Below are 16,218 nucleotides of genomic sequence, written 5' to 3'. Positions count from 1 at the left end.
TAGACATGCAGATGCGGGTTACCATTTGACCAACCATCTCATGCACAGCTTTGTCCCTTTTCTTCCTGAACCAAACCTGACTCATGTTTGGCACAACCCACCCTATTCCACTCAGGGGGCCTCACGGCCAAGGCCTACTGGAGCTCCATGCGTGCTGGCACCTCTCCTTGCAGTGGTACGAGGAAGCATAGACTCCTCGTCGTGTGGAGAACAGCACACTCAACACCCTGACGGCCAAGTGAATCATACAGCCTTCGTCACTGAACTACCTACCACAAGCATCCTGAGGGAGGGAGGCAGTAAATGTGTTACATCTGCAGGTCACCGGGCAGAGCAGTGAGCACTGAGGGACTCAAGTATGAGCTGAGGAGGGCTCCCAGGCTCCTGTAATACTGAGTGACTGGCACCCACACAGCTGCTTCTGTGGTCCGGCGAGCTGGAGCTCGGCATCTCTGGGCCACCTGAAAGAGCGGTCCTGGGACGGAGCAGCCTGCCGTCACACTTCCCACACTGTTGGTCCAGTGCTGCTCCGGGAATGCCATCTATGTCTTAAGTCTAAGAAGTCGTCATTCCCACAACACACTTAACTGCATCAAGAATACACAAGGCAAGCTGAAATAACAAATCCATGTGATGGCTTGGGACAGTCTGCCAGGCCTGCTATGGTCACACACTGACTTCCAGACCCAGGTGGTGTGAGCAATGTCTGGTCATGACCAGCCTGGTGAGAATGTAAACCAATGCCATTGTCACAAGATTCTCGCACTGACTTGATATGAATGTACTTTATATCCAGAGTTCATCATTTCAGAATGTACAAATCTAGAAGTTGCCAGGCCTCTTGTGGGAGCTGGTTAAGAACCAGGACTGAGGTTCTGGAGGATTTCTCTCTCCAAAGTTAGAGCACTTAATTCCTTTCCATTATGTTTTCTAAAAGAAAACATCTCGAGCACAAAACAGTGACCCTTTGTTGAGTTCCGAAGAAAAAAAGTACAGTACGCTTTATTTTTGATGTAAAGAAGCCATATTTACATAATACATTCATATTTGTAGATATGTTACAGCTCTCTGTAGAAAACCATTCCATTAAAACAGCAACGTGTGATCTGCATTCAATCTTTAAAGTATTAAGTCAAATTAAAATATTCTTATCAGGACTCCAATGTAATTTCACAGCTCATCCACAGAGGGAAACTGAAGGGAAACAGGAATGAAGAGTGGGTGACGGCAAGAGAAAAATACACCCTCTCCCACACTGGCAAGCCTCCACAATGGTGGATCCCCAACACAGCGGCTGGCACCACCCAAGGGGGGAGGGAGCAGCGCCAGGGTGCCGTCTCCACGCTCCCAGCCACTGTTGAGGGCCTGACAGGCTCGCAGACATATTCTGGGCCTTCAGAAAGTCACCCTGCCACCCTGGCTATGACTTCAGAGGCTGAGGACTAAGGACGCCTCTTCCCACCATTTCAACCGGGTCAGCAGATGGTTCTGATCAGCCTAGCAGTGTCCTTATTTCTCTGAGAAAGCCAGAATCGACCATAAGACAACAAGCTAAAATGGCCTCCCTCCTCGGATCTGGTTGGCGATTTTCTCATCCCGGGGCTCCTCTTTCTCCTTTTCCCGTTCTTTGTTCCAGTCTTTAAGGCCCTCTGGAAGCGAAGTGTCCTCATCCAAGCTTCCAGTGCCTTCCACAAATTCTTCATAGGTAGATTTTTCTGCAAACGGTCTGGGGCCCAAAAGTTCAACCATGTCATTCTTATCTAATACTTCTTTTTCTAATAATAGAAGAGCAACCTGAAATACAAACAATTCCCGTTAAACACAATTACTCAGTATAAGTCTTTTCAAAGCTAATCATTTTTATTTATAGCTAGCCCCATTCCAAAATAGGATTTAAGACCACTGAAAAAGAGATACATAAGGTCCCATGATTTTAGAGTAAAATATACAAAATATTGGAAAAACAATTGCTCACCAGTAAGGGAGCAGCTAAATACATTGTGATACATTCACACAATGAACAATTATGTACCTATAAGGAAGAATCTCTCTGTTCTACATACATCATGGGAAGACATATTCAGGGAGAAAAGGTAGATGCACACCTTTGTATGGTATGCTACACTGCTTTTAAAAGGAGAAAGATATTTATCTTTTTCTGTGCTTATATGTATACGTAAAAGAAGTTCTGGAAGGATACACTAGTGGCTGGGAGGGCGAGTTGGAGGAAAGGGCAGAAATAGGTAAGCAGGAAATTTTAAAGTTAGTCAGAAAAAATAAAGACAAGAGTAGAGCTACAAAAGGAAGCCAGGAAGGTTTATATAAAAACATGTACCTTGAAGTTCTAGTCATTTGTACGCTCGAACTACAAACTTGACAGTACCCCTTGTAACAGGTCACCAAGAAAGAGCCACCTGAGCAGCGATGTGTATGCGGGGGAGCGAGGATGGTATCAGGGGAGCAGGGCAGAGTGGTTCTATTAGAGCATCTGACCATTACAAAGACAGTGAAACGGGTTAAAATATAAACTGACCTATAGAATATATTTAGTTCCTGAGGTAACTCCCTATTTAGAAATTTAACTTCTCCGTACCTTACACTAAATGCTATGTGTTTAAAAGATACTATGTGTTAAAAGATAAAGCAATTTTATTGTTTTTTCAATTTTCAAAAACTTTATTATGTAATATTGCAAATATGCACAAAAGTTGTAAATGGGTAACGTATCCCCATGGAGCCACTATCAACGGTTAATCAATTTAGGGCCATTTTTGTTTCATCTACTCCCCAAATTATTCTGAAGAAAATCCCAGCTGTCGTTTTATCTGTATATATTTTTGTTTCTAAGAGCTAAAAACTCTTAAAAAACATAATGAAGTTTTCTTCTTAGATCACCATTATTTCTCAATTTGCCTATTTACACAGTTGTGGGTAACCCACTTAAGTTGAAATAATGTTACTTAACATCTCCATGTACTAGTTTCTTCTGTAAAATGCGATGACAATGAGGACTTTAGAGAGAAGTTCATGCACCTTAGCCCGTACCTGGTGCACATGAGACGATGAGTGAATGCTAGCTGGTTACTCTTACTCTCCTAAAGCTCAGCGCCTACGGATTATCCTATCAAAGGAGTACAGTGAGGCCCAGAATGTGGAGGGCACTAGTCTGAGCAGCAAAGACTCCAGCCACCTCTCCTCTTGATGGCTCCCTTTCTCCCGGCTGGCTCAAACATCACTCGTAGCAGATCTAATTTTCTCAAACTGGCCGGAAGGTACTTCAGAACTCTGCAGTGTTTCGAGATCCTCACTCTGTTGAACGAATTTCCCCTTCCCAAACAAGTCTTTGTTACCACTGTCAGTACGTGCATTATACACGCAAAAGGATAACTGGATCCACTGAAACTCCCTGGATCTACGGCGTGCGTGTTGGGATCCTCCCCTCGAATCCCTGTACACAGTGTCCTGCAGCCAGCGGTCTTCAGTGAGCTCCTCCACTGTCTTTCACGGCTCAGGTCCTTCTTTCCCACAACTGCCTATTGAGGGCACCACCAAGAGATCCCATCTCCAGCCTGGACCTCCTATCCAGGTCTCATCTGCAAATGTCCATTGCCTGCGTCTCTTGGGTGTCAAGACTGACCCTGTCCTCTGTGTTTGCCACTAGGAGTCATCTCAAGGGCTTTCTTCTTGTTCATTCTGTACATTTACCAATAAATCTCAGTTTTTCAGATCTGTCTGTGCCTTACTTCTGCTGCTACTCCCAGTACCATGCCAGGAATATAGAAGAGACCCACAGCAGCCTCTGAGCTGGTCTCTCCCACCACCCTGGACTGGCACACTGCTGCCATACTCTCCTTCAAATGATGACCTTCATCACTTCCACTCAAGACTCTTTAAGGACTCCTTAGTATAAAACAAAGGGGCTGGATGAGATCGTTTTGAAGGTCACTTTTATTTCTAAAACTGTTTCTAAACTTTCTAGCTAGTTTATGAGAACCTGGGCAACTGCAGCCCCCTTCCCCCAAATATCTGCTCAATCCTGCCCTGCTCCACACACACTTCCTGCTCACCAGGCCTCCATGCGGCCGTGTTCTTCTCTCTGCTCCCCTCCTCTCCTGGTTCACTGTAGCTTGACTTCTAGGTAAAATCTTGTCCTATCTTCTACAAGAAGCCTTTGCTGACCACTCTTATCTTCCTTTCTCAGAGCTCCTGGCTATGCCTTCCAGTGTCCCAGGGTGCCAGCTCTCTCCACCTGCACTGAGCACTTTTGTAAAAAGACATCACAGGTGCTTCTGGATTGGCTAGTATGGGGCAGGTTCACAGGAGGACTCTCTGTGAAGACCTACTGATGGAAGAGCAATGCTGGAATGCTCTTTTACCTGTGTCAACCCCTCATAAAAGGCTTTCTCATTTGTGCTTCAGGAGTGTGAAAAGTTCAAAGAACGAAAAATTTTAACTTTGGTTGCATGGATTCTGAATAATTAAGGGTTTACTGGATGCGAGAAATCCACTGAATTTGGGAAGAATCCCTCCCTTTGGTAGGTGCTATCTATATGACGTACAACAGAAAATACAAAGCACGTTTATTCACAAAGCTCATAATTAAGCCAAAGGTAATCTGCATGTGCCGACTCCTACTTATCTAGTTGGGCTAGCTTTTGTTTGCCCTTTCGTCACTACCTGTTTATTCCAGGGGTGAAAATCAGTGGTAAATTCCCATCTGTCTGCTGAGTTCCTTTCTGAGGAGTAAGGGTAAAACACATGGTAGGGAGAAGGGCTGATTCAGTTGTGTATTTTGTGGTTATGAACAGTCGTGATTAATCCTGCACTCATGTTCCTAAAAGCCACAGGGGCTGGGACTGTGTTCTACTTTTGCTCACTACTGCATTCCCACCTCCTCACAGAGACAGAGCAGAAGCAAAGTTAGAATAAAGAAAGGAACCAAGAGTTAGCCAGTTCCAGGAAACGCTAATGTCTATAAACCAACCCAAATAGTCAAGCCATCACTTTAATCTTTTTTTCCTTCAAAATCGTGTAGCGAATTATTCATACAATTAGCACCTACCTTCTCCACATCAGCTTTCTTTTCCGTGAGAAGAGCCACTGTTCTTTTATAAGCATCGTTAATAAGTATTCGCACTTCATCATCTATCAGTCTTGCGGTAGCTTCACTATAAGGTTTCTCTAAAACCATATCACCCTGACGTGGGAGGTCAAAGGAGATTTGCCCGACCTTTTCATTCATGCCAAACTGAACAATCTGAAAAAGAATACGTGATTAGTGGTGGGCGTCCAGTTTGTGGACAGGCTGATTTATAAAATGGCAGTAAGTCTTTACAATGGCATTAACTCCGCACATTTCACTTCACTACTCTTTAACCTGGCAAAATCTACAGGGCATCCCTGGATTGGCTGAGTGGACAAGGGTGTTCTGTGTAGACAGTGGTAGTGATGGATAGTATTTTCAAGTCTTCAACTAGAGACACAAGACAAGAAGCCCACAGACAACATCTACGAGACCTGCAAGATACTGCAAGAGAAGCCAGCCTCTGACAGACCCAAGAGGATAAAACCCAAGCCCTCCAGGCTCTTCCTGTAAAGGGAAGTGTGCCAACCTGAGAACAAGCGATCCTGGAAGGGAGTTTGCTTTTTCCTGTTCCCTGAAGCCCTGGGGTCCAGTCTGGACCCCCCAAAACTAAAAAGCCCCATGTTAAGAAGTTTCTGGAAGTAAAATCCAAATGCACTAGAAAAGAGAAAGCCAAGATGAAAGTAGGGAGCAGGAACAGAGCCAAGAGAACTCAGAAAGCAGGATGCCCTGTTCTTAAAACCTTCATGAAACAACAGAAAAGGGAATTCTAAAGCTATAAAACTAGAAAAGCTAGCTTCTCCCTCTTAAGAGGTCAAGAAAGCAAATTTCATATAAAATGGGCAACAGAAAAATGTCTAAGAAGTTGTCACAAGAAAAAAGGAGAATAACATCTCCATACATAACGACAGTAGGATGGGAAGACACCCATAAAAAGATGAAAACTGTAACCTACAACTTAAGAAAGCGTGAAAGAAATCAGGAAAATAACATAAAACATGAAAAAGTAATATAAATCAGAATCAAAAACACTTAGATGAGGTGCTAAAACATAGAAAAAAGTTACATATGAAAGAAAACACTATTTTAAAAATGAACATTAAGGTACAAAGAACGCAAGAGCAAACAACCACAATAATGTCCTGAGAAACAGAAGGTAAAGAGGACAACTGTTAAAAAAAAAAACAACAAAACACAAAACCGTCATTAAAAAAGACCTGAGAAACTGACAGACCAGAAGAAGGGCTGACATATGGGTAACAGGAGTTCCCAAAGAAAGTCATTTATATCAATCAAGTTCCAAGACAGCAAAACTTTGGGGATGTACACACAGGGATAAAGAAAATTTGGGTAGGATGATAACAAGCCAGGAGAGTGGATGGTCCCGCAGGAAGGGAGGGGACTGCGAAGGGACGCTCTTAGGGACAGCCCAGGGTACAGGCAGTGTTGTGCCATGGGACACACAGGCTTATAAATGGAACTTTAAACTACGCATATGTACTTCGCAGACTCTTAGTACCATAGATACCTCCTGCCTTTCCAAAGTTCGCGTTGTGCCACTTGCTTTCACAAAAGACCCTACGGCAGTACCTGCTTTCACCAACCCAAAGAAATTGGAAGAGGACTTTCTTTCACTTTTATGAAAAGAAGTGAAAAGAGCATTCAGCATTTGTTTTGCAGCAAGCTGTTACACCTTAGATGTGCTGCAAACAGGGAGTGGCACAGCCAGGCTCCCTTAGCAAGACATGTCCTGAGCTCTAATAGCCTCCCAGCGGTTATTTTTTGGGTGTGGGAACATTCAGAAAATGCTCCATATAAATTAATAGTAAGTGCTTCTTTGCTTTGAGCCATTTCAGCTTCCAAAAGGTTTCATAGGAATGCTCTACTTTCAGATAGTGGGAGAAATCTGTAAACTTTAAATACTGTGCTACCAAAAAACAAAAACAAAAAAAGTTTCTTATGAAAAAGTTTTGATTGCTTTAAAATGGATTTAAGAATTAATTCCTGCCTGAAAAGCCTCAGCCAAACACAACAGTATTGTTTCAGAGCCAACCACAAACATCCATTTCTCGTGCAAATGTGAGAAAGCAAAAAAGAAACACTCCATTTCATACACTTACTTGAGCATATGCACTCTGAGTTACTTTTCGCAAATCATCTTGAGCACCAGTTGTAATTCTTCCAAAGAAGATTTCCTCTGACACTCGGCCACCCAGAGTCATGCACATCCTGTCCAAGAGCTGCTCTTTGGTGTATAAGTATTGCTCTTTGGGTAAATACTGAGCATAACCTAGTCCTTTGCCCCGTGGGATGATGGAGACCTGGCAAGTAGAAAATATACAAAATGCTGACAACTCAGAAAAACACAAAAAACAAAACCAAAAATGTTGAGGATTCTACCACCAAATGTTGACCACAATGTTTATCTATACGTAGATAAGGTCACTGATGAAAAATAAGCATGACAGCTGGGAATTTCCGTCAGCCTTGGCAGGAGGGGATCTAGCAGAAGTGACCACTCAGGGAGGATATTTTCTTAGGATAACTTCACCTTAGAGTTCTAGACAGTATTTCTTGTCTTTCTATAAGACTCAACTGAAATTATTCAGTCTTGACAAAAGGACAACTGGTGAGTGATGACTCCTTCTGACAGCTCAAATATGGCCTAGGCGCCATTCAACTTGAGTGAGCCCCAGCCACAACCTCCTTTACCTGACAAAGGGGAAGGCAGACCTAGATGCTCAGCAGGCTTCATTTTCTCCTCTAAGTGCTTTTTGCCACTGCGTAAACTCCTTAAAATTTTAAAAAATCAACTTTACTGGGGATAGTTTATATTCAGTAAAATGTACCCATTTTAAGTGTACAGTCCAATGAGTTTTGACAAACCTAACTTCCTCCCACAACAAAGATACAAATCCTTTCTCCATCCCGCAAAGTTCCTTTGTATTCCTTCTGGTCAGTCTTACCCCACACTTCCCCTCCAGCCCCAGGCAGCCGGAGATATGCTTCCAGTCCCTATGGATCAGTCACCATTTCTGGAATTGTATATAAATGGAATCATACAGTATGTACTTTATTGTGTCTGGTTTCTTTTACTGTTTCTGAGATTCACCCACACTGCTGTGTGTATTAATAGTTCATTCATTTTTACTGCTGGGTAGCATTCCATTGTACAAACATACCAAACATCCATTTCATTCTTGAGGGACATCAGGGTTGTCTCCAGTTTATTGCTATTATGAATAAAGCAGTAAAAGTCTTTGTGTGGACATGTTTTTATTTCTCTTGGGTGATTATATATAGGAGTGAGATCATTTGGTTGTATGGAAGAATTTGTTTACCCTTATAAGAAACTGCCAAATTGTTTTTCAAAAGGGATGTATCACTTCACATTCCCATCAGCAGTGGATGAGGACTCCAGCTAGACTGACATCTTAACCAACCAACACTAAGGACTGACTTTGTAACTTTAACCATTCTGACAGTTATATGGTGGTATTTCATTGTGGTTTAATTTGCACTTTCCTGATGACTAATGGAGTATCTGCATGTGCTTAATGTCTATGTATACCTTCTTTTGTGAAATATAGGCTCAGATCTTTTCCCCATTTCACTGGGTTGCTCATTTTCTTACAGAATTTTAAGAGTTTTTTACATATTCTAAATACAAGTCCTTTGTCATATATGTACTATAAGTACATGACTTGTCTTTCATTTTCTTAACAGTGCCTTTCAAAGACAAAACATTCTCAATTTTGATGATATCCCACATAACTTTTCTTCTGTGGTTCATGCTTTTTGTATACTAAGACAGTTCTGCCTAAGGTCACAAAGATTTTTGACCTATGTTTTCCTCTAAAAGTTTATTGTTTTAGTTTTTACAATCTATTTCAAATTAATTTTTTACATATGATGTAAGGGTCAACATTAGCTTTTTCCCCCACATGAACAGAGTTGCCAGAACCAGTGTGACAATCCTCCTCACCTTAAATTACTTTGGCACTTCTGTTGAAAATCAATTATTTAATTAGTTATGTGTGATTATTTAATCAACAAATCAATTATTTATGTGGGATGGATCTATTCCATCCCAGTGAACTGTTTAGTCCCTTCCGCAATATTAGTCTTCATTACTGTAGCTTTATTCAAAGTCTTAAAATTGGGAGTGTAACCCCTTCAAACTTGTTTTGGCTTATTCTAGTTGATATACATTTCCATATAAATTTTAGATCTGCTTATCAATTTCTATTAAAAAAAAAGTCTGCTATATTTACGGCAGAGATGTGAGCTGAAACTATACATGAGTTTGGGGAGAACGGTGATCATGGTATTTCATGAACACAGTGTATTTCTGTTTTTATTTAGGTCTTATTTAATTCAATTGTACAGATCCTACAAATACTTCAATAGATGTATCCTTAAATATTTCATGTTTCTGGATGCTGTTGTAAATGAAATTGAATTTTTAAAATTTCATTTTCCAATTGTTCACTGCTAAAATACAGAAATACAATTGATCTTTGTATACTGATCCTGCATTCTATAACCTTACTAACTTCACTTTTAGGTTCTAATGGCTTCTCTGCAGGTTATCTAGGATGGTTTATTATTGTTGTTTATTTTTTGAGAGAAAGAGGCAAAGTGTGAGTGAGGGAGGGGCAGAGAGAGAGGGAGACACAGAATCCGAAGCAGGCTCCAGGCTCCGAGCTGTCAGCACAGAGCCTGATGCGGGGCTCGAACTCATGAACCATGAAATCATGACCTGAGCCCAAGTCGGACACTTAACCGACTGAGCCACCCAGGTGCCCCAGTTGTCATTTTTTTAAGTAAACTCTACCCCCAACATGGGGCTTGAACTCATGACTCCAAGATCAAGAGTGGTATGCTTTACGGACTGAGCCAGTCAGGGGCTCCTATCTAGGATGTTTTATGCACACTTTATCTCCTCTGTGGTCACCTTGCTTCAGGGGATCCCCCTCCATTTCCAGTAGTCCCCTGACATCGAAAGTCAGACTGCTGCTTCCTGTGGTTCATGCTCTACTGGTTTGGGGACCCCACTCGGGTGAAAAAGCAAAAATTTAACAATCTCACTTGGTACACCCATCTTTCAGGAGATTTCTCTTTGTTTTCTTTCTTTTTTGCCAGGCTCTCTGGGGTCTCCCTGTGCAGGCATTGTTTAGTGGTCAGCCAGGGAGTTGGGCAGTTTCAACTCAGACCTAGGTCTCATTCCTCTGTAACTTTCTTGCTTTCAGGATTTTCCTGTTAAATTTCCAATAGTCTTCAAATCCTGAACTCTCTCCTCTGCCGCCTCAATACGGTAAAGCCAGCCTTTTCCATCACTGTGGCCACGGAAAAATCCTCAGGCAAGAAAGTCACTAACTCCCAATTCTAACCCACTATAACTACTGCTTTTCAAAAGTAAACTCTCCTCCAGCTTTGATCTGCTTTGGACACTTTTCAGTCCCCTTAAATAGCAGTCTTCTTTCCAAACTTTATAACTCATTTGCAGAAAGGTTTGCTAACCTCTTCATCCCACTGTCATTACCAGACATCTTGGCCAAATTTCTTCATATATTTATCTTTGTGGGAGTGCAACTTTCTCCTCAAGTAATTGCTCACACAATCTGTCTGACACGAACTGTTTTACCTTTAAGAGTGGGTCTGCGTGTTCCAGATACCACCCGGCAACCGCGTGACCTGCCTCATGGTACGCCACGGTCTTCTTCTCCTCGGGCTGCAGAACCTGGGTTTTTTTCTCTAAGCCTGACAAAATAATAACAAAAAACCAAAAACACTGACTCAGTGGCACTGTCATAAAAAGATGGTTTTTTGATCTACACACTTCAATCTACACAGTCTCTAATATGATTTAGAGACTAAGCTGTCTGCGACAATCCAGAAATTCCCAACCACGGTCAGACTAAGAGCAAAGGACCAACTTCAAAATACAGCCAACTCCTGCAAAATGCATTCACTACCCCCAGGACTACTTTTTTCTGAACTCTCCCACGCTTTTGAGTCATCTATTTTGTTTTGGGAAACAGAAATGCAAGATAAAATTCAGCATGTAGGTCAAAAAACATAAAATTCATAGAAAGCACAGAAAACAAATTCCATGCCCATTCATGGAATGACCCCTGCTTAGTCCAGGTACTTGGAATTATGAAGTGCAGGGTAAACAAAGATGAGACTGCCTGCTGTCTGCTCCTGACAGAAGGCAAACGGGAGAGGAAAAAGGGAGCCGGATGAAGATCTGGAAACACCTACTCAGCAAGTCAGCTAGACCAATGCTGCAGCGGCCAACACACTAATCAACTGACCCTAGGGATTCCAAGAATGAGCAGCAGGGCAGACCTGAGAAAACAGACCCAGGAGACCCCTTGTGCTGGGCCTACGTGTTGACTACACAGCCAGGGGACCCCTAATCCAAGTACAATTCCTCTCTGGCCTGGATCAAGGTGGATGCTAAACTCATTTGCACTATAGACACTAACTACATAGCTTGTACTCATACAAATCATTACACCATGACGAAAGTAGTTTGGTTGTGTTCAAGGTAACGCATCTGAGAGAACTTCTCAAATGATAACGTATTAAGGAGTCCGAAAGATTAAAAAAAAGAGAGAGTGCTTTGTTCCCAATAACACAACCCAAGACAAGTACATACCACAGAGCTGGAAGGGTGGAGATTTACAGAAGGTAAGCCTGCTGTCTTCCAGAGATAAGCAGTTCTTGCTTGTATGAGAAAATATGAATCCCACACCTCACCAAGTTTACCCCTGGAATTTTTCATTTTCCCAGTATGCTTACTGCAGAACAATTGCTCGTGGCCAGTTTACAGTGGCTGAGCTGTGAACAGGCAAGTGTCCGTCCACCTCAGAGCAAGGGCCCCTCCTAGACTTGCCGCCCTGATCTCTTTCACACTGAGCACTGACTGTTCCCCCACCTAAAAGGCACAGACATGCAGCTTTCACCTGCCTCTACAGTGAAATGTTTTAATTCCACTCACAACTCTATCAACTTAGATTTTTTTTTCTTTTCAATTAACAAATTTCTAGAATAAGTAGTCCATTCATTCAATGGTTGGTTAGTTAGTTAGTTAGCATCTAACCCAGGTTAAACACACTGCTATACTAGCCTCTAGATTCTCACGGGAATCTCCATTAATCTGGCTTCGTATTATCCACTCAGTTGAAACTGTCACGTTACAAGACACCAAGAAGAGTCTTGTTGCCAAATCCAAGGTCATGCTCCTCAATGTCCCATATCACTGGACCCTGCCTTTAAGTCCTTTGTAAATGTGTCTTTGCCCTTGTCTCCCATCTCTTCCAACCTCCTGGATCTCCTCTAATGGCATCTATTCCTTGCCTTACTCGCTGATGCACCTCCTGGGCCTGTGGCATACAAGCTCTGCTGACCTCGCTGGCTCACTTTCCTCGCCTCCGCTACCGAATACAGGCAGTGTTTACTGTGCGTCCCCTACCCCCCAAGCTCTCTCACCCACCTCCACACCACAGGAACCACAGCTTGTGGCACCGTGGTGCTGCAGAGTTCCACATGGACAGCCCGGCTTGTCTCAAATTCTGCACATTCCATCTTCTGCCAAACCAGCTGCCTCTCGAAGCACCCCATTTTTCCTATGGCCTGTAAGGCTGTCCTTTTTTTTTTTTTTTTTGCCTATTATCGCCGGGACTACCTGTGCTAAAGTACACTACCCCACATTGATGACTATGATGTTCTCTGCCTTCAGATGCCACTCTCTTCTTCAATGTCAGATTCTTTTTCTTAAAGCCTACTCAATAGCTCAGGAAAAATCCATTAGTTTAATACTAGCCACAGGACAACAGTTTCAAAAGCCCCTGAACTCAACATTTAAGGCTTTCTAAAATCTAGATTTAAATATTTTCAGCTTTGCCTTACCTCCCAAAGAACTGGAGTCTGACTGGTTTGCTTTCCCTCCCCAAAACACAGGCTGTAACCCTACCTCTAAACTACCTTCTCTGTTCCTGCCACTCTGATGCCATACCTACCCCCCCACCCGCTACTGAAACCTGTTTAAATCCCCCCTCTTCTATAGAGCTGTGCCTGACCATAGTGCCCTTCCCTTCTTTGCCCCTCTGGAATTATCTTTTTATGCATATTAAACTATAAGCTCCCTAGAAGGCATGGAAAACATGTACATCCCCTACTGTGCTTGTGGGGTGAGCATTTCCTGGTTAAACAGCTGCTACAGCTGTTTATCCATCACCTATACCTAGCACAGAGCACATTTATGCAATAAAATATTTGGGAACAGGAAGGTTGTTTTTCAAAACATTCTCAAAACACTACATCAGTATAATTCAGGGGAAGACACCTTGCTGCTTGCTGCCAATACAAGTGAGGACTAGTTTGGGCTGCTGTCTCAAACTCACCCAAACCAACAGCACCCATCTCCACCAGACCATGGGGTGGGTGGGGGAAGGGGAAGTTCACAGTACCGAGAGACACAACAGGTGCATGGTGAGCCCCAGGGTGGGGTGGATAGACTTTTCTTTGCTTCTAGATCTTGCCAAAACAGAGAAACCTATATTCTCAAACTGATTTTATTGGCCTTTTGACTTGAGTTATATTCAGTTTACTTACCACCAATCACTCGCTCAATTGCTTGTTCAAAGTGTTTCTGATTTATGGAATCCGAAAGGTGTCTTGCAGCAATCAGAGCCGCTTCATTACAGACATTAGCAACATCAGCTCCTACAAAATGAATACAGAACAGCTTACCACCAAATATACTTGAACTGATTGGTCACACATTATGGATGATCATATCCAGTCAGTTTCTCAACCAGCAGTAGACTAAATAAGGGCTTAATGTAATATAATTCAGTTTGATTCATGATGACCCTAAGCTGTTCTAGCAGTCAGTAATAGCCTGGTACAATCCAGGCCCTTTGAACTGAGATGCAAGTATCAGTAATAGTAAATAGATAATTACATGCAGCCATTTACCTTTATAGGCAATATGGCTCATGTAACTACAAACTAAGACAGTCTTCAAAAATGCCCATTAATTGGGGTGCCTGGGTGGCTCAGTCGGTTGGGCATCCGACTTCGGCTCAGGTCATGATCTCACGGTCCGTGGGTTCGAGCCCTGCATTGGGCTCTGTGCTGACAGCTCAGAGCCTGGAGCCTGCTTCGGATTCTGTGTCTCCCTCTCTCTCTGACCCTCCCCTGTTCATGCTCTGTCTCTGTCTCAAAAATAAATAAGCATTAAAAAATTTTTTTTTAAAAATGCCCATTAACTAACTTAGTTCTATCAACTCTGTTGGGAGAGTGACTAATACGGACGTTAGGCAATATGCTGAAATACAATGAAAAACATAAGCACTAAAAATAACGGTGCAGTTAAATACCCAAAGTTAAATACGTGAAGCTTGTCAAATGCTTTCTAGATCCGTAAGTCTCTTTATTATTTTTTTTTTAAGGTTTCTTTATTTTTGAGAGAGAGAGAGAAAACAGAGGAGGGGCAGACAGAGGATTCAAAGTGGGCTCCGCACTGACAGCAGAAAGCCTAACGTGGGGCTCGAACTTACGAACCCCTGTGAGATCATAACCTGAGCTGAAATCGGGTGCTTAACAAACTGAGCCACACAGGTGCCCCGATAAGTCTCTTTAAATTTTTTTTTTTTTAACGATTTATTTTTGAGAGAGAGTGAGCGCAAGTGGGGAAGCGGCAGAGGAAGGGGGTGGACAGAAGATCCAAAGCGGGCTCTACAATGACAGCAGCAAGCCCAATGCGGAGCTGAAACTCACAAACTGTAAGATCATGACCTGAGCCAAAGTTAGATGCTCAACTGACTGAGCCCCAAGTCTCTTGGTGCCCCAAGTCTCTTCAAATTAACTTTTCAGATAAACTATATGGTAAGTCAAATAAGCTATAAACAAATAAGCTCAATAAGCAAACATTAAAACGTTATAAATTCCAAAGTCCAAAGATACAAAACAAATAAAAAGTTAGAACCCTGGGACATTTAAGATGAATATATTCTTCTAACCATATACTTACATATAATCCTCTAAGACTTTCCAAATGTTCATTTTTATTTCATTTTGAGTTTGGAAGAAAGATAGGAGAAAGGAGTTTGGAAGAAAAGAAATTTGAGTTTGGAAGAATTGAGAAAGGCTCACGTTTACATTTTAAAACTCTTGGAATAAACACATGCAAAGATACTCAACATCACTGGTCATTAGAGACACAAATCAAAACCACGAGATGCCACTAAGGTGGCTGCAATCAAATAGACAACAACCAGTGTTGGCAAGAATGTGGAAAAACTGGAACCCTCTTACATTGCTGGTGAGAATGTAAAATGGTGAAGCCACCTTGGAAAACAGATTGATAGTTCCTTAAAAAGTGATTCAGCCACTCTACTCCTAGGTATATAGCCAGAGAAATCAAACGTATGTCCACATAAAAATCTGTACATGGATGTTCACAGCAGCATCATTCACAATAGCAAAAAGATGGAAACAACCCAAATAAAGAAGATGTGGTCCATCCACACATTGGAATCTTATCCAGCCAGGGAAAGGAATAAAGTCCTGACACCTGCTGCCACATGGCTCAACTCTGAAGACACTACACTTAAGTGGAAGCAGCCAGGGAAAAAGGATCCTATGTGGTGTAATTCTTTTTACATGAAATGTCCAGAATAAGAAGATCTATAAAAATGGAAAGTAGGTGAGGGGTTGCCTAGGGCTGGGGATGGAGGGAGTAGCTGCTAATGGATTCTTCTGGGGTGATAAAAATGACCTAAAATTAGACTACAGCAGTTACAGTGCAACCCTGTAAATATACTTTTTAAAAACCACTGAATCATACACTTTACAATTCACAGATGAACTTTATGGTATGTGAATTTTATGTCAGTAGAGTTGTTAAAAACAAAAAAACAAAACAAAACAAAAAAAAACACCCACATACAAATAATCCAGAGGCAGCAGGAAGAGGGTGGGGTACATACGAAATAAGGTTTAACACGCACTGAGAACTGTTCCTGAAGCTAGGTGATGGGTGCAGAGGGGTTCATTATAGTATTTTCTCAATGTCTGTATATGTTTGAAGTCTCCCACTGAAGAGGCCCCAAGGTGAG

At 42.2% G+C, this 16,218-nt stretch overlaps 1 protein-coding gene across 1 annotated transcript in view; it reads right to left on the bottom strand.

Annotated features, from left to right (window-relative positions):
- Window positions 1-985: 985 nt before the first annotated feature.
- Window positions 986-16,218, bottom strand: part of AFG3L2 (AFG3 like matrix AAA peptidase subunit 2) — a 40,419-nt gene continuing 25,186 nt past the window's right edge. Inside the window, exons 13-17 of the mRNA XM_060613202.3 lie at window positions 13,709-13,819; window positions 10,731-10,846; window positions 7,204-7,404; window positions 5,063-5,257; window positions 986-1,794 (exon numbers count right to left, since the gene is read on the bottom strand). Coding sequence (XP_060469185.1) covers window positions 1,552-1,794; window positions 5,063-5,257; window positions 7,204-7,404; window positions 10,731-10,846; window positions 13,709-13,819 — 866 coding nt within the window. The 3' untranslated portion in view covers window positions 986-1,551. The remainder of the gene's footprint in view (window positions 1,795-5,062; window positions 5,258-7,203; window positions 7,405-10,730; window positions 10,847-13,708; window positions 13,820-16,218) is intronic.

Source organism: Panthera onca, chromosome D3 (genome assembly GCF_046562875.1).
Source record: "Panthera onca isolate mPanOnc1 chromosome D3, mPanOnc1 haplotype 2, whole genome shotgun sequence".
Lineage (NCBI taxonomy): Eukaryota > Metazoa > Chordata > Mammalia > Carnivora > Felidae > Panthera > Panthera onca.
This window is presented reverse-complemented; position numbering and strand designations above follow the sequence as displayed.